Source organism: Emys orbicularis, chromosome 12 (assembly GCF_028017835.1).
Source record: "Emys orbicularis isolate rEmyOrb1 chromosome 12, rEmyOrb1.hap1, whole genome shotgun sequence".
Lineage (NCBI taxonomy): Eukaryota > Metazoa > Chordata > Testudines > Emydidae > Emys > Emys orbicularis.
The window spans coordinates 34,443,539-34,465,532 of NC_088694.1; the positions used below are offsets into that span (position 1 = coordinate 34,443,539).

The 21,994-nt window shown below is 44.1% G+C and overlaps 1 protein-coding gene and 2 pseudogenes across 1 annotated transcript in view; all 3 read right to left on the reverse strand.

Annotated features, from left to right (window-relative positions):
• Positions 1 to 2,622: 2,622 nt before the first annotated feature.
• Positions 2,623 to 21,994, reverse strand: part of LOC135886051 (cytosolic phospholipase A2 gamma-like) — a 979,292-nt gene continuing 959,920 nt past the window's right edge. Inside the window, 5 exon segments of the mRNA XM_065413941.1 lie at positions 2,623 to 2,664; positions 3,531 to 3,691; positions 4,339 to 4,507; positions 5,608 to 5,762; positions 7,014 to 7,109. Coding sequence (XP_065270013.1) covers positions 2,623 to 2,664; positions 3,531 to 3,691; positions 4,339 to 4,507; positions 5,608 to 5,762; positions 7,014 to 7,109 — 623 coding nt within the window.
• LOC135885981 (olfactory receptor 6B1-like) lies at positions 18,413 to 19,389 on the reverse strand (annotated as a pseudogene).
• On the reverse strand, positions 19,465 to 20,911 carry LOC135886861 (olfactory receptor 11A1-like; annotated as a pseudogene).

A 21,994-nucleotide genomic window follows, 5' to 3' on the forward strand; every position in this document is an offset into this window, starting at 1 on the left:
CCAGAAGAGAAGAATGAGGGGGGATTTGATAGCAGCCTTCAACTACCTGAAGGGGGGTTCCAAAGAGGATGGAACTCGGCTGTTCTCAATGGTGGCAGATGACAGAACAAGGAGCAATGGTCTCAAGTTGCAGTGGGGAAGGTTTAGGTTGGATATTAGGAAACACTATTTCACTAGGAGGGTGGTGAAGCACTGGAATGCGTTACCTAGGGAAGTGGTGGAGTCTCCTTCCTTGGAGGTTTTTAAGGCCCGGCTTGACAAAGCCCTGGCTGGGATGATTTAGTTGGGAATTGGTCCTGCTTTGAGCAGGGGGTTGGACTAGATGACCTCCTGAGGTCCCTTCTGTTACCGCCCAAGTGCTCGAGGCGGACTTCAAATGGTCCGTTGCCCGGTGTGCTTGGCACCAATAAAGACACCGAGGGGAGAAAGCAAGCCAAGTTTATTTCAGAGCTCTGAAATGGCACTAGGAGACCAGCATGTCTCAAATCCAGTGCAACAAATACAAATAACTTTTACCTTTTATACTTCAAGCAGTCTCTGTGTAAGCCTTTGTCCTGTTACTCCCTCTTACACCTCCCACCCCTCCCTTCTCTAGCAGTTACAATTAGAACAGTTCCCATACGCCTGCTTATCTTGTGGCCTTGCAAGGCCTGTTTACAGCAGTCTGCCTGCTAGAAAAGCTGACCCTTACATTTCTGCTTCAGCTTGCTACAAAGCCTGTAAGCAGCGAGCACAGAAGTAGGTGAGAGTTCACAAGATGGGGTTTGGGGGTGCAGATAGGCCCAGAGCAAAAGAGCTTCATCGACACTTTGGTCTTCCACTCTCCCGAGTTACCTGGTAGCTATGCCTAGTGGCCCCCCAACACTTCCAACCCTGATATTCTATGATTCTATGATTCAAGGGTGAGAATATGAAAGTTACTGCACATGGCAGGCACGGTAACTCTGCCTCTTCTTTTACACAGCCAGAATTATAAAGAATACTATTTTTTTTAGTGCTAACAGGGAAAAATTCTCACTAACATGAACAAGAGAGTTTTACCTTCTTCAGATGCAAAGACACAACAGAGCAAGGCCTATTACTCCACAATTCCAGTGACACATTCTTCTGCACTACACACTCTGGCCTCCTCCCTGCTTTGACCTCTTTTGGAAAACACTTGGATGTCTTTAGAAGAAGAACTTTCCATCAGTCTCTCCCAACTTGCCTATGTACTGGTAGCCAGTCACCTCTAGCGGAGTGACAGAGCAGAGGGCATTGGTTACATTGCTGCTCACTCATTTTCCAAAGGACTTTGTAAGCAAAGTTAGAAACTGACTCTGGATGCTACCAGGGGACTTGGTCTCATTAGCTGCATCCGAGCAGCATCAGAAATAGTTCCCTGAACTTTTATATTTATTCTGGCCAAATTGAGCAGTGAGTGGAACCTTCTCACTGCCCCACAACCAGCCCTGACCCCGATGCTCCAATCACTGCATGGTGGGTCTGATATTCTAAGGTTTAAACACTGTGTAGGATGCATGTGATGGTTCCTTATAGTTGTACAGGATTGGAAATCTCCTGTCTGTCTATGGGTGAGCAGCAGGTCTGTCACTTCAAGGTCATTGCAGGGCAGGTAACACACTGTGTTCATGCTGGCCTAGAGATTTTATGGTCCTGATTCAACAAGACACTTAAAAATGTGCTGAACTTTTAGCATGTAAATACTACCACGGACTTCAATTAGACTAATCATATATTAAACATAGGCACATATGTAAATTCTGTGATGAAACAGGGTTTCTTTCTTTCTTTCTTAACAATTACCATCTGGATTGAATGCACATGCTCTGCTCTCTGTGTAAGGAAAAAGTATCAGGAACTCCTAATTTCACAACTGTCCTTTATCTCTGTGTTTGGAAAAAATGAATCTTACTGTTCAGAGGCTCTCAGCATTTGAAGGTTGTCATAACTATAAAGGGAAGGGTAACAGCCCTCCTGTGTACAATGCTATAAAATCCCTCCTGGCCAGAGACTCCAAAATCCTTTTACCTGTAAAGGGTTAAGAAGCTCAGGTAACCTGGCTGACACCTGATCCAAAGGACCAATAAGGGGACAAGATACTCCTGAGTTTTTTATGCCCAGTGAAGAGTCTCACACCTGCTCCATTTTACTGTTTGATATTTTCTCCTGCTCACACTCACCTGCTGCTTTACCTCGATGAACGCAGGCAGGGCTCGTCCAGCGAGGAAGGGATCTGGGGCCACCCTGGAGATCATTCCGCTCGCAGGGTGCCTCTGAAAGCTCTGTGTTTGCAATCCCACCTCCAGCTGGATTGAGCCCACAAGTGTCAGATCTATGAGCACATGCCATACTGCCGGTGCTGAAGAACCAGTTCCCACAGCTGAAAATCTGCAGAAGACTTGTCGTTTATACGTGATCTAGTCACTAGAGGGGGACAAACAGCATGACAGGGCTACCATGGGTTATGCAGTGCCCAGGACTGCAAGAGCTCATCTCAAGCAGCAGAGATCAATGTCAGTTCAATTCCCCATAGGGGCCAGCACTTTGTCACTCCGCTTGCTCCTTCTCAGCCAGATGGATGAAGAGGGTCAGACTTGAGAATTTTCAACATGCGGCTCTTCACACCATGAATATTTGAGTCTGCATGTTCATATTGGTACCCTGCAGCCAGGGGAAATTGGAAAATTTGGGAAAACATTGGAAATGTTGGGAAAAAATTGTGGACATGATTATGTTCCCCATTACATCTGTATGAAACTGGACCGATTCCAGTAACTAGAATGGATTGGAACAAAAAACTCATCATTACTCCTATAATTTTCTTTCATTTTTATCTATGTTTTAAAATCAGAATTTACCAGTGAAAAACATGATCAAAATGTTCCATTTATCCAAAATGTTGTTTTCTGTTAAAAAAAAGGTGCTAACTATTTCAACAACATTTTCAATAATGTTTTCACAAAACATACACTTAGAGCTTAGACATGAAAAATGATTCTTCCCCCACAAAACTGGGTTATCATTTTTATAACCCCTCTATGCATCAAAGGCCTTATAGCATGATAAGAGCTAGGGGAGATGGCTTTTACCACAGGTGTTAGGTGCTTGTGCTTTTGCAGGCTATTTCTAGTATGGAGGCACTGTGTGCAAATGCTGTGATGCTATAGGCTTTATTGACTGAACATTAATTGTGCGGCAGGAGACAAAGGCATCTGGCATCACACAGAGCAGAGACTGATTGAGCAATAATTCACAACAGCAAGCAAAGAATGATTTATACCAAGAGAGAATTTTTCTTTGACTAATGCACAGAATCAGAATTGCTGAACTAAAGTGCAGTCAAGTTACAGGGTTAACTCGCAGGCTAGATACTCATGCTTTCATAGCAGAAGCTGAGATTCCTCTCCCCGCTGTGATCCCAAATAATGACATTTTCCAGCCAGGTGACAATTCTGTCATTTTCAGAATCTACTGGGTGGCTTTAACGTATGCAGGGCATAGATGAAAAAGTCTTCTTAAGAGCTTGCCTTCTTGCTGCAGCGAGCCACAATGTGTTTGATCTCCTGCAGAATCTTGTCTTTGTTGTTCAACACATTCAGCCTGGCTGACTGGAGGAGTTTGTGGACGTGTCCCTCATTGTAGAGAAAGCGAACGGGGGTGAATTTAATTCCCCATGCCTTCACATAGCCTGAAAGCAAAGAGAGAGATGTGAATGCGTTTTTAGGATGAGGATATTAATGTTACTAATGTAGTGTCAATAACAAATACTACTATTATTAGGACTGAAAACACAGGTAGATGTCTTTATGGATATTTTGAAGATTCACGTTTAAATTAGTTAAAATTAAAACAATGGATGGGATATAGGGCCAGATTTTCAGAGGTATTTAGGTGTGGAAAGATAGGCGACTAATGAGGTTTTTGAAAGCACCTGGGTAGGTTAGGTATCTAATTAACATAGGCACTTTATAAATCCCACTAGGTGCTTATCTGCATCTGTAGGCACCTAAATACCTTTGAAAATTGAAATGTTACAGTTCAGCACAGAAAAAAAAAACCAAAGCAGAGGCTAGTAACAAATATTCCGTATGGCAGATAACTCCATAACTACCTACTCTGTGATTTCTCCCAAATTCCTCTTAAGTTTCTATCACTGGATACTCTCTAAGATAGGACACCGGACTAAACCGATGTGACTTATTTTCCCAGTGCCTATGTCCCTTTGCTATGCTACCCCAGTGCAAACCAGACTCAGCTGTATTTAAGTCACCCATGTAAGTGAAATAAGAGTGAGGTCAGGACCCTTTAAGAAAGTTGGCGTGACATGAAAGTTACCTGGGCAATTCACTTTGTTGAAAAGTGGGAGATGCATGACGGTAGGAGCACCCTCTCCTCTGAAGATGTAGCAGTCGGATGGGTTATCTGGGTCTTGGAGCAATTTCTCATCCACCTTAGGAAACGGGATGCAGTTTTCTTCACAGTATTTGGCAGCTTGCTTGAGTGTCTAAGAATGAGGGAAATGTGATTGTTTTATTTAAAAGAACTGCTGCTGTCCACAGAAAGTCAAATACTCAAGACCAGGTAGCTCAAAACACAAAAAGTCTCACTTTCTCTCTAAGGCCTCTAATAAATTCACTAAGCAGAAAACCTCCAGTGGAAACCAGACCCTCTGCTCTTGGGATAGGAAGAATGTTTGTGTAGCAACACATGGCTGTCTACACAGAGACCCCCCTGACTGGGATTTCCAAAAAGCTAAAAGGAGCAAGAATTTTCCTCCCTGGAAAAGTCAATAGGAGTTGGGCACTTACCTCACTTAGTTGCCTTTAAAAATCTCAGCCCACAGCCATAAGACTGGATCAAACATGGCACTTTGACTCCAGTACCCGAGCACAGACCTATAAGGTTCACAGCAGCTCACAGCTGTTCCACAGAGATAGATCTGAGTGGTTCAGTAGGACCCGAAGGAGAGCTCTGCGTAAACTCAAAACCTTGTCTCTCACACCAACACTAGTTGGTCCAATAAAAGATATTACCTCACCCACACTGGTTCAGTAGGACACATTTTCCTCTATGGCTCAATATTCACCCCAGTACCCATCACATCAAAGCTCAAAGCCACCAAAGGTTCATCTTTCGGTTAACAGATTTCCTTCCCTGTGGTCACTATGGGGTGGATTTTCAAAGTCACCAACTCTGTTGCCTGACTCCCATTGATTAAGGCACCAAACTGTCCATTGTGAATTTGAAAATCTCCTCCAACAGAGATCCATTGGGCCTTGGGACACCTCACAAAATACTAGATTTGACTCAACTGTGCTGACCAACTTCCTACTTGGATGGATGGATTCTTTCCACTAAACATTCCCCCAGCAGGTTCAGAAGGGTCTGGGATTCTTTGCTCCCTTCCTGTCCTGAACTGTTCTCCAGCAATGAAGTAAATAAAATAATGTTTGTTTTTTAAAGATTCTAAACTCCTTTTTTGGACTCTTGTCTCTTGGGGTCAGGGACAACATATTTTTTCTCTGTTCAAACATAACCTGGCACAATGAGCCCTCGATCCTAACTGGAACAACAGAAAAAAATGGTAACAATGATAGAAGTTACCTGAAATGGATCAAAAGGCCCATAGTCAAAGGAGAGAATCAGTTTCACTTTCCTGTCCGGGCGGAGAACCAGGGGGTAAGCACAGTTTATGGCTATGCCAGCATCAACCAAGGAGATGACTTTCTCGTTCACCAGCTCAGGGGTGTCAATACCAGCTAAAGGAATGTATCCAAAAATAGAGTTTTAATACTAAGAGATTAGAATCTGCACCTGCCCAGTGGCATGCGAACAAGATTTATAAATAATATTCACTGCAGCTGTGCTTTGGTAGAGTCTGTATTCTGTGCCCATTATACAGTATAGCCACCACTTCCCCACCCCCACCCTCTGCTGCCCCTAGTGCCCTTTATACAGTATAGCTGCCCCGTCCCCACCCTCTGCTGCCCCTAGTGCTCATTATACATTATACCCCTTTCTTATTCTTAATCCTTCCATCCACTGGCCATTATACAGTACAACCACCAATTTCTGATTCCTGCTCCCATCTACGGGGCATCATTATAGGCACTGCTGGAAGCAGCACCTATAGTTAAGTTTGCCTAACACTTCCCATTACCCTGTTTTCTGTTTTCAATTTTCTTATGAGTTCAGGTGGGGGGGATATTATATAACCGTGTAATTAAAGCTATATCATAATGCCTATGCAGAAGGCAGCTTTACTGCAATTGCATGGGCAACCTTAACTCTGATCTGTCCTAATCTTTGAGTGCTTGACTCTGCAATCTTAACATAATATTTTGTACATAATAATTTGGATTGGAAGTATTAGATTTTTATCGGTCAATAAACATGGAGATCACCTTATATATACCAATAAAAACCTATTTCCACTGATAATCAAAATGTACTGATAGGCAAAGTAAGAAAAAGGCTTCTTGAGAATTTAAAGTCAAAATCCAGTGATTTAGACTTTTTAATTACGGTAGGTATAAAATAGACTAGCAAATGAATATTAAAAACAGGTATGATTTATTGATTTAAGAATATTTATTTTGTATATTTTGACATGTGATGTTGACAATTTGTGTTTTAATGGTATATAACGATTTCACTTTTTGACTCTCAGTGTCTACTGTCATTAAACAATCATTTGAATCTCCCTGTAGTTTTCAGTAATTGTGAAGATTTAAATCAATAAAAATAAAAATATAATGTTTAAAATCCACAATTCCATGCAGCTGTGAAAATTTAAATTAATAAACATTTTTTAAAATGCTTAAAATAAACAATGATATTGTCTGTCAAAATTTTTAAAAAAATAAAAATCAAATTCTTCCAATCCTAAAAATACTGTATAGGAAGACAACCCTTTCCTATAGGTTTCTGTGTGATATATTTACTGTCAAAACAGGACCCTAGGAAAGAGACATCCATACCACAGAGTGACTAATCCGTATTTTACTTACAGCATTTGTAAAGAAAGTTACTAATGGTTCCCCATTTCCAGTGCAAGAGATCGTAAGTGGTTTTAGACAACATCCTAGCTAAATCCACTGCCGAGCCTGTTAGAGGGCACAAACCAGAATTAAAATATCAAATCTGAGTATTAAAACATATTCAGGAACTTCTGAAAATCAGAGTTTCTCTTATCTCGTATTTGCTAGTATAGACAAGCAGCTCTGGGAAAAATTACAGTTTATCTTTTATGGAGCAGAAACTGCAAAGCAAAGCTGATTCTAAGGAAAGTAAAGGGAACTCTTTCCTGAGACAGACAGGATCTGTGGTATTCTCAGCATCCTGGATCCCACACTGTGCCACATAATGACCCACACTTGCTTCTCTGGATTAGGATGCCAAATTCTCCCCTTTACAAAACACCTGCTGGAAGTTATAAATCATTTCCTATATTCCACCATGTGAGATATGTTGCCTAGTTTTGTTAGCTGCTGAATTGAGCTGTGTAAATAACGGATTTTTTGGTTCCATGAACAAAAAGACAATTGTAATTAAAAATTAAAAAAGATTTTTTTCCCGAATTTGTCAGCGAACAGAAAAAGTAAAAAAATATAATAATTTTAGGTAGAATGAAATGTTTGGCTTGACTCACAATTAAACATTTCATTCTGTTTCTAGAGTTTTTAGGGGTGTTTTTTTTAAGTGAAATTGAACACAATTTCTAAATAAAAAGGTTATTTTAAACCAAAACATTTCACTTTTAAAATGTTGAAATGTTTTGTGTTTGCTTGAAGTGCTTGGAAAACGTCAGCTCAGGAAGCGAGAAATGTGTAAGGCAAGTGGGAAAGAACTGTGTGAGAAGTTGTTGCGACCTTGTGTAAATAATATGTAAATAATATTGAATGTAGACTAGAGTCTAAATAAGCAAAAAAAAATCAGAAGGACCTATGTATAAACAAAATGCAGCTGTTGCGTATTATTGTCTGTAACAAAGGTATAAATGCTTGCTGTAATTGTTTACCTGTAGAGAGACCTGCCTCTGGGGAGGGGGAGACTCTGTGTCCTAGTGCACTCTCTCCCTCTACGCAATTGCTTAAATAAATAAAGTATCTAACTTTGCTGTACCCAACCAAAAAGTAAAAACTCTGTTATTCTCTGACAGTGGTGATAATGCAGCTGTAGGACATCAAGGTAAGCAGGAATGGGACAAGAGAGAAAAGGAAGTTGAGTATGAAAGCCAACGTTTCCATCAGGTGAAGGTCATTGCAGGAGAGTTTTACAAGGGGGATGAGATCACAAAAAAAATGGTCAATACCATTGGGGCCACAGAACGTTAACTGTGATATCGACAATGTTGTTATACTATTACCTAGGAAGCCACCTATCCAAGAGCCACCTGCAAGCTGGAGGCAGGTCCTGCCACTCATACGGATGGCATAGTGCAGTGGATTGCATATGGCTAAATACCGATCGTAAGACATCACTGACAGGAGAAGGCATTCTGTACCAAGAAGAGAACCAAATAAATAAAATTGTGTGACACACCCATTGAATGAAATAGTCCTGTCCACATTCAGGGGACCGGCCAGCATCCTGGGCAGGACGGTGGAGGTGTAGCAGGTCTCCAAGCAGGACAAGTTCCCCAGGAAGAAGTACATGGGTGTGTGAAGGTGCTGATCAGTCACAACTAGTGCAACGATGAGGATGTTCCCAGTCACGGTCACGATGTAGATCACTAGGAACAGCAGGAAGAGAGGAATCTGCAGTTCTGGGAGGTCCCCGAATCCTAGGAGGATGAATTCTATGATGGACATTTAGTTTCCCTGCTCTGAGTTTGCCATGGGGTGCGTCTATGGGAAAAAAATGAACTCTGTCAATAAAAATGTATTTATCTATTTTTAATTTTATTTCTAGGATATTTTTATTTTACATTACATTCCATATTATAGTTATTTACATTTATTTCTATTAATTTTTATATTATTTTATTTCATAAAGCTCTATACAGTAATTCTTTTCCTGAACAAAACTGTGTAGAAATTGATCTGTTCCCCTGGAACATTTTGATCTCTATCAACAAAATATTTTTCCATCAAAAATGCCAATCAGAATCTTTTATCGGCTTTACATTTTCATCTTTATCTTTGGTTACAAGTAATATTAATCCTCTGTCTCTCTCTCTCTGTCTTGTCTGTCATTACTGTCTCTTTCCCCATTACTGATCCTAGAGAGACAAGTTGGGTGAGGTCATATCTTTTCCCGGACCGATTTATTAATCTTTATTAACTGCTCAGTAAGGCCCTGATCCTTCACAGAGTTACGCACAAGGTTAATTTTACACCCTGGGAATAATTCTGTTCAGTCTGAGACTTTTCCGCTGACACCTACGGTAAAAGTTCTACTGACTTAATGGATGGGGCCCCTTTGATTTCAATGGGATTTGGACAGCGAACGCCTTGAGCATTCTATAAATGTACCACTCGGCTGGATTCGATATCCATCGACAGATGTTGGTAAAGGTCTATATCAGCTGATACAACCAAGCCAACAACAGAAACTATCAGGAAGAGTGGGCGTTAGTACAGCCTCTATCTGCACCTTGCAGCTGCAGGGATGGTGTGACCGGTCCCATCGCCGGGCAGGGACTCCTCTGCACCCAGCTGTCCCGGGAGTGAATGAGCGAGGCTGGGACAGCAGAGCTGCAGAGGGCTCCCTGCACGGCCCCATGGCTGGCGACATCCATCCCAGCAGGCGCAAGGTGTGGGAAAGGCTGCAGTCCTGGCAGGCCTGGGCTGTGAGGAAGATGGTGAGTCCCTGGTTGTGGGGGAGGCCACCCCACTGCCGAATGGTTTCTGCCCATCGATGGAGCAGTTCAACAATGAGGTGGCCACTTCTGTGGCCGGGGGCTCACCGCCATCCTCCTCCTGCTCCCAGCCCTGGACATCTCATCCGCTGGGCCAGAGCAGCCGCCTTCCCTGCCCCTTGTGCCCTGGTGTCTTGGATCTCTCTGCCGGTCAGGAGCCCCCCACCACCCCGCTGGCAGCGCTGCCCTTGCCCTGACATGCACCTTAGGCCCCGTTGAGCTTCCTGAGACTGTAAAAATTAATAGTTAAAAATTTGGGAAAAACTCTTAAAGATAAAATAATCCCAATATTAACCCTCTAATGGGAGAAACAAAAGCAATTTGTGCCTAGTCTACTTATAGCCAGGGTCTGCCCCCTGAGCACCGAGCACAGCAGGCCAAAAGCAGCTCCGCTTTCCCCACGGCAGATCACTCAATGTCCCATGAGGAGGGAGCTGCCATGGAGGGTACAACTCTGTAGGGGTCAGGAGGGGAGGTTAGAGAGGAACGAAGGCTGCTCCCCTGTTTGAAGTGCTGGACTTGGACTTGGCAGATGTTGGTTCCGTTCCCTGCTTCTTCATCAGCTCTTTGTGTGACTTTCAGGCCAGATTTCCAAAGGCTGGTATGTACCTAACAACGCACACGGGTGCCTGAGTAGGGACCGTACCTAACACCCATCGATTTCCAATCCCACTGGGGGGTCTGTGTCTTGAGGTGCCAAGAAACCTCCATAAATCTACCCCTCTGGGTGCCAGGTCCTGTCTGTAAAGCAGGGTAATTGCATCACATAGGGTCGTGAGAAGATAGATGAATTCAAGGCAGTGAGGTGCCAAGATATCAGGGTGATGGAATTGCTTCAAACTCCTTAAGATTCATGGATCAGGGAAGAAAGGGTTGATTTACCTCTAAGGCGGGTCTGTCAGAGCTGGAGTCTCTGTTGTCACCTCCTCATGCAGCATTTCAGGGACCAGGATCCAGTTTATTCAGCTCATTTTCTCTCCCCACTCCTACTTCCGCATTTCCAGTATCTAGAACAACTACCTAGAAAAGCTACTGAGCCTCCATTCAATGTCTGGTAACGTGACCCTGTGCCTCAGACTCTCTGTCAAATGGGGAACATCTTTTCTGATTCATTATATATCCTTCTGCGGGGAGAGGTGGTCTCCCGAGTCATGTCTGCTGTGGGGAAAGCAACAGGCAAGGGGAAGTTGGTATTTACTGACATTTTCTAAAACTAAACCAGCGTCAAACTTCTAATCTCAAAGGGAGAGTCCTGGAGAGGGAAGAAACTTCTACTCCTGAAACAAATCTCTCTCCCTATTGCATGAACGCTATGGTGACTGTTAATAAATAATGCACTAATTCTAGATTTTACAGCTGCCTCAGTGATTTAGACACTGAGTTCCCATCTAATTCCCTTAGAAAGGTTTGAGACTGTCAGCAGAGTTAGCTGATCTTACATTTTCTCCAACTAACCCCCCTGTTGCCCTCTATAGCAAGCACACATGTACCCAGTCCCCGTCCATTTAGCTCATTCAATTAATTCAGGTAACTTTTTAAAAAGAGTCTAAGTGATTTAGAAGCCTGCATCCCATTTTCAAAAGTTTCTCAGTTGCTAAATCTTAGCAATCTAAAACTCACTGAAAGGCAATGGGACTTAGCCTCCTATGTCACTTTTGAAGTTTGCTTAAGTCTTTTTGAAAATGTGACCCTTAGCTCAATGCCTCCTGATCACTCATTTCTGAAACAAGGAAGTGCATGCTGCTGCTCAAATAAAATGCAGGTGCAAGAGGGTACTTCACATATTTAGGTTTCAGAGTGGTAGCCATGTTAGTCTGTATCAGCAAAAAGAATGAGGAGTATTTGTGGCACCTTAGAGACTAACAAATTTATGAGAGCACAAGCTTCCGTAGGCTAAAACCCACTTCACTGGATGCATGTAGTGGAAAATACAGTAGTAAAATATATATACACAGAGGATATGAAAAAATGGGTGTTGCCATACTAACTATAATGAGAGTAATCAATTAAGGTGGGCTATTATCAGTAGGAGAAAAAAAAAACTTTTGTAGTGATAATCAGGATGGCCCATTTCCAACAGTTGACAAGAAGGTGTGAGTAAAAGTAGGGGAAAAAATTAGCATGGGGAAATAGTTTTTACTTTGTGTAATGACCCATCCACTCCCAGTCTTTATTACGCCTAATTTAATGGTGTCCAGTTTGCTAATTAATTTCAGTTCTGCAGTTTCTCATTGGAGTCTGTTTTTGAAGTTTTTTGGTTGGAATATTGTGACTTTGAGGTCTGTAACACAGTGATCAGGGAGGCTGAAGTGTTCTCTGACTGGTTTTTGAATGTTATAATTCTTGACATCTGTTTTGTGTCCGTTTATTCTTTTGCGTAGAGACTGTCCGGTTTGGCCAGTGTACAAGGCAGAGGGGCATTGCTGGCACATGATGGCACATATCACATTTGTAGATGTGCAGGTGAACGAGCCTCTGATAGTGTGGCTGATGTGATTAGGTCCTATGATGGTGTCCCCTGAATAGATATGTGGACACAGTTGGCAATGGGCTTTGTTGCAAGGATAGGTTCCTGGGTTAGTGTTTTTGGTGTGTGGTTGCTGGTGAGTATTTGCTTCAGTTTGGGGGGCTGTCTGTAAGCGAGGACTGGCCTGTCTCCCAAGATCTGTGAGAGTGAGGGATTGTCCTTCAGGCTAGGTTGTAGATCCTTGATGATACACTGGAGAGGTTTTAGTTGGGGCCTGAAGGTGACGGCTAGTGGCGTTCTGTTACTTTCTTTGTTGGGCCTGTCCTGTAGTAGGTGACTTCTGGGTACTCTTCTGGCTCTGTTAATCTGTTTTTTCACTTTAGCAGGTGGGTATTGTAGTTGTAAGAATGCTTGATAGAGATCTTGTAGATGTTTGTCTCTGTCTGAGGGGCTGGAGCAAATGTGGTTGTATCTCAGAGCTTGGCTGTAGACAATGGATCATGTGGTGTGGTCTGGATGAAAGCTGGAGGCATGTAGGTAAGTATAATGGTCAGTAGGTTTCCGGTATAGGATGGTGTTTTTGTGACCATTGCTTATTAGCACTGTAAAGTGTCCAGGAAGTGGATCTCTTGTGTGGACTGGTCCAGGCTGAGGTTGATGGTGGGATGGAAATTGTTGAAATCATGGTGGAATTCCTCAAGGGCTTCTTTTCCATGGGTCCAGATGATGAAGATGTCATCAGTGTAGCGCAAGTAGAGTAGGGGCATTAGGGGACGAGAGCTGAGGAAGCGTTGTTCTAAGTCAGCCATAAAAATGTTGGCATACTGTGGGGCCATGCAGGTACCCATAACAGTAGAAGGTAATGTACACAATAAAGACCAAACTCCCATGACATTGCTATGAGAATTTGGCACCTAACTCCCTTAGGCTTCTTGGAAAGGCCCATACCATAGAAGCACGGAAGTCAGAGACCTGAGAATATAAAATACAAATAATTTCTTCCCATTCCCAGAAAAGTTTCAGGGTCACAAGCATCTTCGGTGCCACAGCAATTATACGAATTATGAAATCTTGTTCCAGAACTGTAGGTCTCTAATTGATTTGTTAGAGTTTGAGAACCAAAGAATAGCACTGATTCCATCCAGTAAAGGACAGTGCTCTACATTCACACTAGACAATTTATGGGCCAGTTTGGGTACAGTCAATATAATCATTTGAGTTGTGTGTATTGCAAAGGATAGAAATATACACTTATTTCTGAAAGCAAAACCAACTAGGAGATTGTACTCTCCTTCCATAATTTGTTCCCTATCCATGCACCAAGGTCTCATTCCAATTTATCCCCAGTGTGAAAAATTTTGTGTAAAGCTTTGTTGTTTAAAATGTCCAAATGTTGAACATTTGTGGCTCGCATAATTGTATTTTGGAAAAAGGGGTTTGTTTCTTCCTTTGTTTTTTTAATTGATCTCCGGGAAAAACATTGCTGTCAGGCCTGGGTGGTGCATATCGTAGGCTGGGGGAAGCTAACCCTCCCCAAACACTCCAGTATGGCCCCGCCCATGCTCCACCCCAAGGGCCCCTCCTGGTTGCTGCTTTCCCCTTGACCCCTCCAGCCCTGGCAGGCTGCTCCTCTTCGGGGAAGTGCACCAGGGTTGGGCTAGATTTAGAGCCTGTGGCTGGGATTTGAGGCAGCTGGGGCTGCCTAGTGCTTGGGGCCCCTGGGCGGTGGATTAAATTTTTAATTCCAAGTTGACTGACTCTTCATCACTTTAAGGAATATTAAACCTGTGATTTCAGATAAAAATAATTATTTTATTTGGCTTTCCCTGTGATCAGCTGCCTTGTAGAGATCATTAGGAAGGAGACATAGAACATTGGCCACATAAACGTTTGCTTCCCCTAATGTCCAATACACAGTATAGCCACCCCTTTCCCAGCCTTCCTCTTCTGCTATCCCTAGTGCCCCCATGCTACAGTAGAGCTGCCCCTTTCCCATTCTTCACCCTCTGCTGCCCTAATGCCCCTTTGCCTCAGGTACATTCTTGCATGTGCAGCTGGCACTGTACCTAAACAGAACAGTACATACAACAGTACACTGGTGGAAACAAACAAACCAACCCCGAACACCATTCTGGGATGTATTAGCAGGAGTGTTGTAAGCAAGGTAAGAGAAGCAATTCTTTCACTCTATACCACGCTGATAAGGCCTCAACTGAAGTATTGTGTCCTGTTCAGGAAAGATGGGGACAAATTGGAAAAAAAGTCCAGAGAAGAGCAACAAAAATGACTAAAAGTCCAGAAGACATGACCTATGAGGGAAGATTGGAAGATTGGGTTTGTTTAGCCTGGAGAAGAGAAGACTGAGGGGACATGACAAGTGTTTTCAAGTACATAAAAAGTTGTTACAAGAAGCATGATGAAAAGTTATTATCCTTAACCTCTTAGGATAGGACAAAATGCAATTGGCTTAAAGTGCAGCAAGGGCGCTGTAGACTGGACATTAGGAAAAGATTGTGGGATCTCCACCACTGGAGGTTTTTAAGAACAGTTCAAACACCTCAGGAGGTCAACTAGTCGAACCCCCTACTCAAAGCAGGACCAACACCAACTAAATCATCCCAGCCAGGGCTTTGTCAAGCCGAGCCTTAAAAACCTCTAAGGATGGAGATTCCACCACATCCCTAGGTAACGCATTCCAGTGCTTCACCACCCTCCTAGTGAAATAGTGTTTCCTAATATCCAACCTAGACCATTCCCACTGTAACTTGAGACCATTTTTCCTTGTTCTGTCATCTGCCACCACTGAGAACAGCCAAGCTCCATCCTCTTTGTAACCCCTCTTCAGGTAGTTGAATGCTGCTATCAAATCTCCCTCACTCTTCTCTTCTGCAGACTAAACAATCCCAGTTCCCTCAGCCTCTCCTCGTAAGTCATGTGCCCCAGCCCCCTGATCATTTTCGTTGCTCTCCACTGGACCCTGTCCAATTTGTCCACATCCTTTCTGTAGTGGGGGCCCAAAACTGGACACAATACTCCAGATGTAGCCTCACCAGTGCCAAATACAGGAGAATAATCACTTGCCTCGATCTGCTGGCAATGCTCCTGCTAATGCAGCCCAATATGCTGTTAGCCTTCTTGGCAACAAGGGCACACTGCTGACTCATTTCCAGCTTCTCATCCACTGTAATCCCCAAGTCCTTTTCTACAGAACTGCTGCTTAGCTAGTTGGTCCCCAGCCTGTAGCAGTGCATGGGATTCTTCCGTCCTAAGGGCAGGACTCTGCACTTGTCCTTGTTGAACCTCATCAGATTTCTTTTGGCCCAATCCTCCAATTTGTCTAGGTCATCTGGACCCTATTCCTACCCTCCAGCATATCTACCTCTCCCCCCAGCTTAGTGTCATCCGCAAACTTGCTGAGGGTGCAATCCATCCCATCATCCAGATCATTAATAAAGATGTTGAACAAAACTGACCCGTGGGGCACTCGGCTTGATACCGGCTGCCAACTAGACATGAAGCCGTTGATCACTACCCGTTGAGCCCGACAATCTAGCCTGCTTTCTATCCACCTTATAGTCCATTCATCCAGCCCATACTTTTTTAACTTGCTGGCAAGAATATTGTGAGACCATATCAAAAGCTTTGCTAAAGTCAAGGTATATCACGTCCTCCACTTTCCCCATATCCACAGAGCCAGTTATCTCATTATAGAAGGCAATCAGGTTGGTCAGGCATGACTTGCCCTTGGTGAATCCATGTTGACTGTTCCTGATTACCTTCTTCTCCTCCAAGTGCTTCAAAATGGATTACTTGAGGACCTGCTCGATGATGTTGCCGGGGACAGAGGTGACGCTGACCGGTTTGTAGTTCCCCGGGTTCTCTTTCTTCCCTTTTGTAACTTTAGCGCCCTCATGGCCAAGATGGAGTCTGCTCAGCAGGCAGCTCTGGCCAAGAGAAGGCGCGCGCAGGAATGCAGCAGGGAAAATCATTCCACCCCAGGGGCACCTGTTCCAAACCCCCCAGAGTGAACACACACACCCATTGGAAAAGTACAATGGATATGACAAAGGAAGATATTTATTTACAGAGGGAAGAGAGGAGAAAAACAATGAGGGGAAATATAGGGGGAGCAGCAGAACAGGGTTGCATCCAAACCAAGGCCCCACGGGCCCAGTGGTAGCACAGTCTGGAAGGGCAGACACCAAGCAATGTGTCTGCACACAGAGTTCAGGGGTCCTGAGCAAAGTTCCAGTCCAGTGGTGAGTCTTGGGTGCTCCTGGTCATCTTCAGCGCCAGTGAACTTTCCCCAACAAACCCCTCCGGTGCCCTCCTCTGCTGCTCTCTGCAAAGCCACACAGAGCAACCACCTCCCCACTTAACTAGCTACAGCCTCCCTCCTCATTCCCAATGCAGAGTCCCAAGCCCCAGTACTCACAGCCCCATGCAGCTCTGGGCAGCAGTGATACTGCGTCCAGTTCCGGCCTGTCCTTCTCGGCAATTCCTCCCTGGCACAGTGCTCCTCCTGGCTCCTGTCCTGGGATGTCCCCAATCGGCCCTGTCCTTCCCAGGCTTCAGGCAGGTTCTCTTTGTGCTTCACTTTGTGAGGGCCTGCGGGTTGCAGCCCTTCTCTCCCCTGGAGCTCCAGAGCCACACCCCTGAGTTTCCCTCCTTTCTCTCACTGCTCCCCCTCCCCCCTAGGAAAAACATTTATAGGGGCCATGCTCTCTAAACCCCAAAGGGGTTACACTTTTTAAATGATGGGCACTACATTAGCCTTTTCCCAATAGTCTGGGACCTCCCCCGATTGCCATGAGTTTTCAAAGATAATAGCCATTGGCTCTGCAATCACAATGTAAATCCTAAATCTAAATTCCACAGTAAGGTCTAAATCCAATTTATTCATGTGTGCATGTGTGTGTGTGCATATGCATGCATGTGCATATGTGTGCGTATGTGTGCATGTGTGCATGCATGCGCGTAAGTACGTGTGCATCATCATGTGTGTGCGTATGTGTGCATGTGCATGCATATATGTGTGCATGCGTGTGTGCTTGTGTTTGCATATGTGTGCGTGTTGGTGTGCGTATATTGCCCACGTGTATGCGTGTGTGTGTGTGCATTCATGTATGCATGTGTGTGTGTGCACATGCGTACATGTGTCTGGGTAAGTGTGCCTGTGCATATGCGTACATGTACCTATGCATGTGTGCATGTATGTGTGCATGTATATGTGCGTGTATGTGTGTGTGCATATGTGCGTGCCTGCATGTGTGTGTATGTGTGCGTTTGCATATGCATGCATGTGCGTATGTATGCGTGTATATATGCATGTTTGTGTGTGTGTATCTAGAAGTCTCTCACCCTACAATAAATGGATGCCCAGTGTTACAGCTGAGTCCATTTCACCTGCACCCTCTCACTGAGCACAATTGCGGGTCTTTGTCTGAACTCTGAGCAGCCACAAGTTCAAGTCTCCCACCAGCCCAGTGAAACCCACCTGTGGAATCTGATACAGGCCCTAAAAAGACTTGGGTACCAGGTTTTGAGAGGTCTCGCCCAGGGCTGTCAGATCAGTGGTTATCAACCAGGGGCAAGTGTAGCCTGGGGGTATGCAGAGGTCTTCCAGGGGGTACATCAGTTCATCTAGGGATTTGCCTAGTTTTACAACAGGCTACAGAAAAAGCACAAGCAAAGTTCATACAAACTAAAATTTCATACAGACAATGACTTGTGTATTCTGCTCTATAGACTATACACTGAAATGTAAGTACAATATTTATATACCAATTGATTTATTTCATAATTATATAGTAAAAATGAGAAAATCTGCAGTTTTTCAGTAGTAGTGTGCTGTGACAGTTTTCTATTTTTATGTCTGATTTTGTAAGCAAGTAGTTTTTAAGTGAGGTGAAACTTGGAGATACACAAGACAAATCAGACTCCTGAAAGGGGTACAGTAGTCTGGAAAGGTTGAGAGACACTGTGTAAGAGCAGGACATGAAGCCCAATGAAGCTCAGGGAAAAACAACCTGGGACTACACCAGGCTTTGCTTCAGGCCCTACCCGTGCCCATGTTATATCTATTTTAACCCAAGTAAATTGACGGGTTTGCATGGTCCAAGCATGAATTTCCTGCAAGCTTTCCTCAGGGCCTCCTGGACCACTTTGTTTCTCAGGCTGTAGATGAGGGGATTGACCAGGGGAGTCAGAACTGTGTAGACGACAGAGAGAACTTTCTTGAAGTTGCTCAGAATGTCGGTGGTTGGAACATATAGGCAATCAGCAGAGTTCCATAATAAATGCTCACCACAATGAGGTGGGAGGAGCAGGTGGAAAAGGCCTTTTGCCTCCTGGTGGTGGAGGGGATTCTCAGGATCGTGGCGATGATGCAGATGTAGGACATCAGGGTAAGTAGGAATGGGACCAGTGAGAAAAGGAAGGTGATTGTGAAAGCCAACGTTTCCATCAGGTGTGGGTCATTGCAGGAGAGATTTACAAGGGGTATAAAATCGCAAAAGAAATGATCAATAACGTTGGGGCCACAGAATGTTAACTGAGATATCGACAGTGTTAATATGCCACTGCATAGGAAGCCACCAGTCCAAGAGCCACCTGCAAGCTGGAGGCAGGCCCTGCCACTCATACGGGCTGCATAGTGCAGTGGATTGCATATGGCTAAATACCGATCGTAGGACATCACTGACAGGAGAAGGCATTCTGTAGCCACGAGAGAACAAAAGAAATAATATTGTGTGAGGCAGAGACTAAACGAAATAGTACTGTCCACACTTGTGAGACCGGCCAGCACCCTGGGCAGGATGGTGGATGTGTAGCAGATCTCCAGGCAGGACAAATTCCCTAGGAAGAAGTACATGGGGGTGTGTAGGTGATGATCAGCCACAACTAGCGCAAAGATCAACATGTTCCCAGCCACGGTCGCGATATAGATGACGAGAAACAGCAGGAAGAGAAGAGTTTGTAGCTCACGGAGATTCCCAAATCCTAGCAGGATGAATTCCATGAGAACTGTTTGATTCCTCCGCTCTGGGTTCGCCATGAGGTCCAACTAGGGGAAAGAAACCAACATTTACAATGGAATCTGAAGAGGATACATTTTCATCACGCTTTAGCATCAGTTTAGGTCCATAAATATTCCATAAGGCCCCTCATCCTGTGGGGACAGTGAAGAACCAAGACTCTGGAGGCAAATTCCCTATTTAGATCTTTGAGATTCCATTATCACCCACCCTCCGATCAGTTAAGTAGTGTGCCTCAGTTTCCCTTACATGGAATAGATGCTCTTTGTTACAGCTGAGTCCATTTCACCTACACCCGCTCACTGAGCACAATCTCCCTTCTTTGAGCTTTGAGCAGCGAGACGTTCAGGTCTCCCACCAGTCCAGTGATACCCACTTGTGGCTGCTAATATTGGTCCTAAAACAGCTGGGGTCACAGTTTTTAAGAGGTCTCTCCATTTCCACTTTTTCCCACAGCTGTGACTGTGTAAGAGCATGACTCAAAGACCAGTGAAGCTCAGGGAAACATGACCTGGGACTACAGCAGGCTTTGGTTCTGTCTCTACCCCAACCCATGTTCTATCTATTTTAACCCAAGGAAATTGATCGGTTAGCATGGTCCAAACATGAATTTCCTGCATGCTTTCCTCAGGGCCTCCTGGACCACTTTGTTTCTGAAGCTGTAGATGAGGGGACTGACCACGGGACTCAGGCCTGTGTAGATGACAGACAGAACTTTCTTGAAGTTGCTCAGGATGTCGGTGTTTGGGAACAGATAGATTGTCTGCAGAGTTGCATAATAAATGCTCACCACAATGAGGTGGGAGGAGCAGGTGGAAAAGGCCTTTTGCCTCCCGGGGGTGGACGGGATTCTTAGGATGGTGGCAATGATGCAGATGTAGGACATCAAGGTAAACATGAATTGGACCAGTGAGAAAAGCAAGGTGAGTGTGAAAGTCACCATTTCCATGAGGTGAGGGTCATTGCAGGAGAGTTTTACAAGGGGGATGAGATCACACAAAAATAAAGGTCAATACTATTGGGGCCACAGGATGTTAACTGAGATATTGAGAACATATTTATACTATTACCTGGGAAGTCATCTATCCAAAAGCCACCTGTGAGCTTCAGGTAAGACCTGTGACTCATACGGGTTGCATAGTGCATTGGATTGCATATGGCTAAATATCGATCATAAGACATGACCGACAGGAGAAAGGATTCTGTAGCAACCAGAGAACCAAAGAAATAGTATTGTGTGAGGCAGCCTCTAAGTGAAATAGTCCTGTCCACAGTGAGGAGACCGGCCAGCACCCTGGGCAGGATTGTGGAGGTGTACCAGGTCTCCAAGCCGGACAAGTTTCCCAGGAAGAAGTACATGGGAGTGTGAAGGTGCTGATCAGTCACAACTCGTGCAACAATAAGGATGTTCCCTGTCACGGTCACAATGTAGATCACTAGGAACAGCAGGAAGAGAAGGATCTGCAGTTCCTGGAGATCCAGGAATCCCAGGAGGATGAATTCTGTGATGGATGTTTGGTTTCCCTGCTCTGGGTTCGCCATGGGGTTTGTCTACGGGAAAAAAATGTAGCCTGGGGGTACACAGAGGTCTTCCGGGGGGTACATCAGCTCATCTAGAGATTTGCCGAGATTTACAACAGGCTTCAGAAAAAAGCACAAGCAAAATCTGTACAAACTAAAATTGTATGCAGACAATGACTTGTGTATACTGCTTTATAGACTATACACTGAAATGTAAGTACAAAATTTATATTCCAATTGATTTATTTCACAATTAAATGGTAAAAATGAGAAAAGCAGCCATTTTTCAGCAGTAGTGCGCTGTGACAGTTTTGTATTTTTATGTCTGATTTTAAAAGTTTTTAAGTTAGGTGAAACTTGGGGATAAGCAAGACAAATCAGACTCCTGAAAGGGGTACAGTAGTCTGGAAAGATTGAGAGACACTGTGAAAGAGCAGGACATGAATCCCAATGAAGCTCAGGCTTTGGTTAAGGCCCTACCCCAGCCCATGTTATATCTATTTTAACCCAAGGAAATTGACCAGTTAGCATGGTCCAAACCTGAATTTCCTCAAGCTTTCCTCAGGGCCTCCCGGACCGCTTTGTTTCTCAGGATGTAGATGAGGGGATCGACTAGGCCCTAGTCACTAGGGGAGTCAGGACAGTGTAGATGACACAAATAACATAGCAAATGACATAGCAAAACAATCACAATTGTACATATAGAAGCATTTAGTCATGCCAAGCCTTTTGTTTAGATAGACCATTTTTAGTCAGCTTCTTCAATATCCCTTTTGACCCTTTGTAGCTTTTCCTTAGCTTCTAGTTCCTGCTATTGAATATATGCCATTCTTTGTTCATGTTCAAGACATAGGCTCTCTCTCAGGGCTTGTACTTTGATTGCTTCTGCTGATGCTTTCTAACTCATGGTCACTGATCTTTAACCTTCAAAACTGTCCATATCAGATTTCAATAGCCTGGAGTTCTGATCCAAAGTTTAATTTACCTGGTTCTGTGGATCCTGCTGACTATGCCACTGTAACCGTGCCTCATTGGTTCACAACTGAGAATGCGAAATTCAGGATGAACTGCTGGAAAATAGGGCAGATACACGCCGAGATTGGT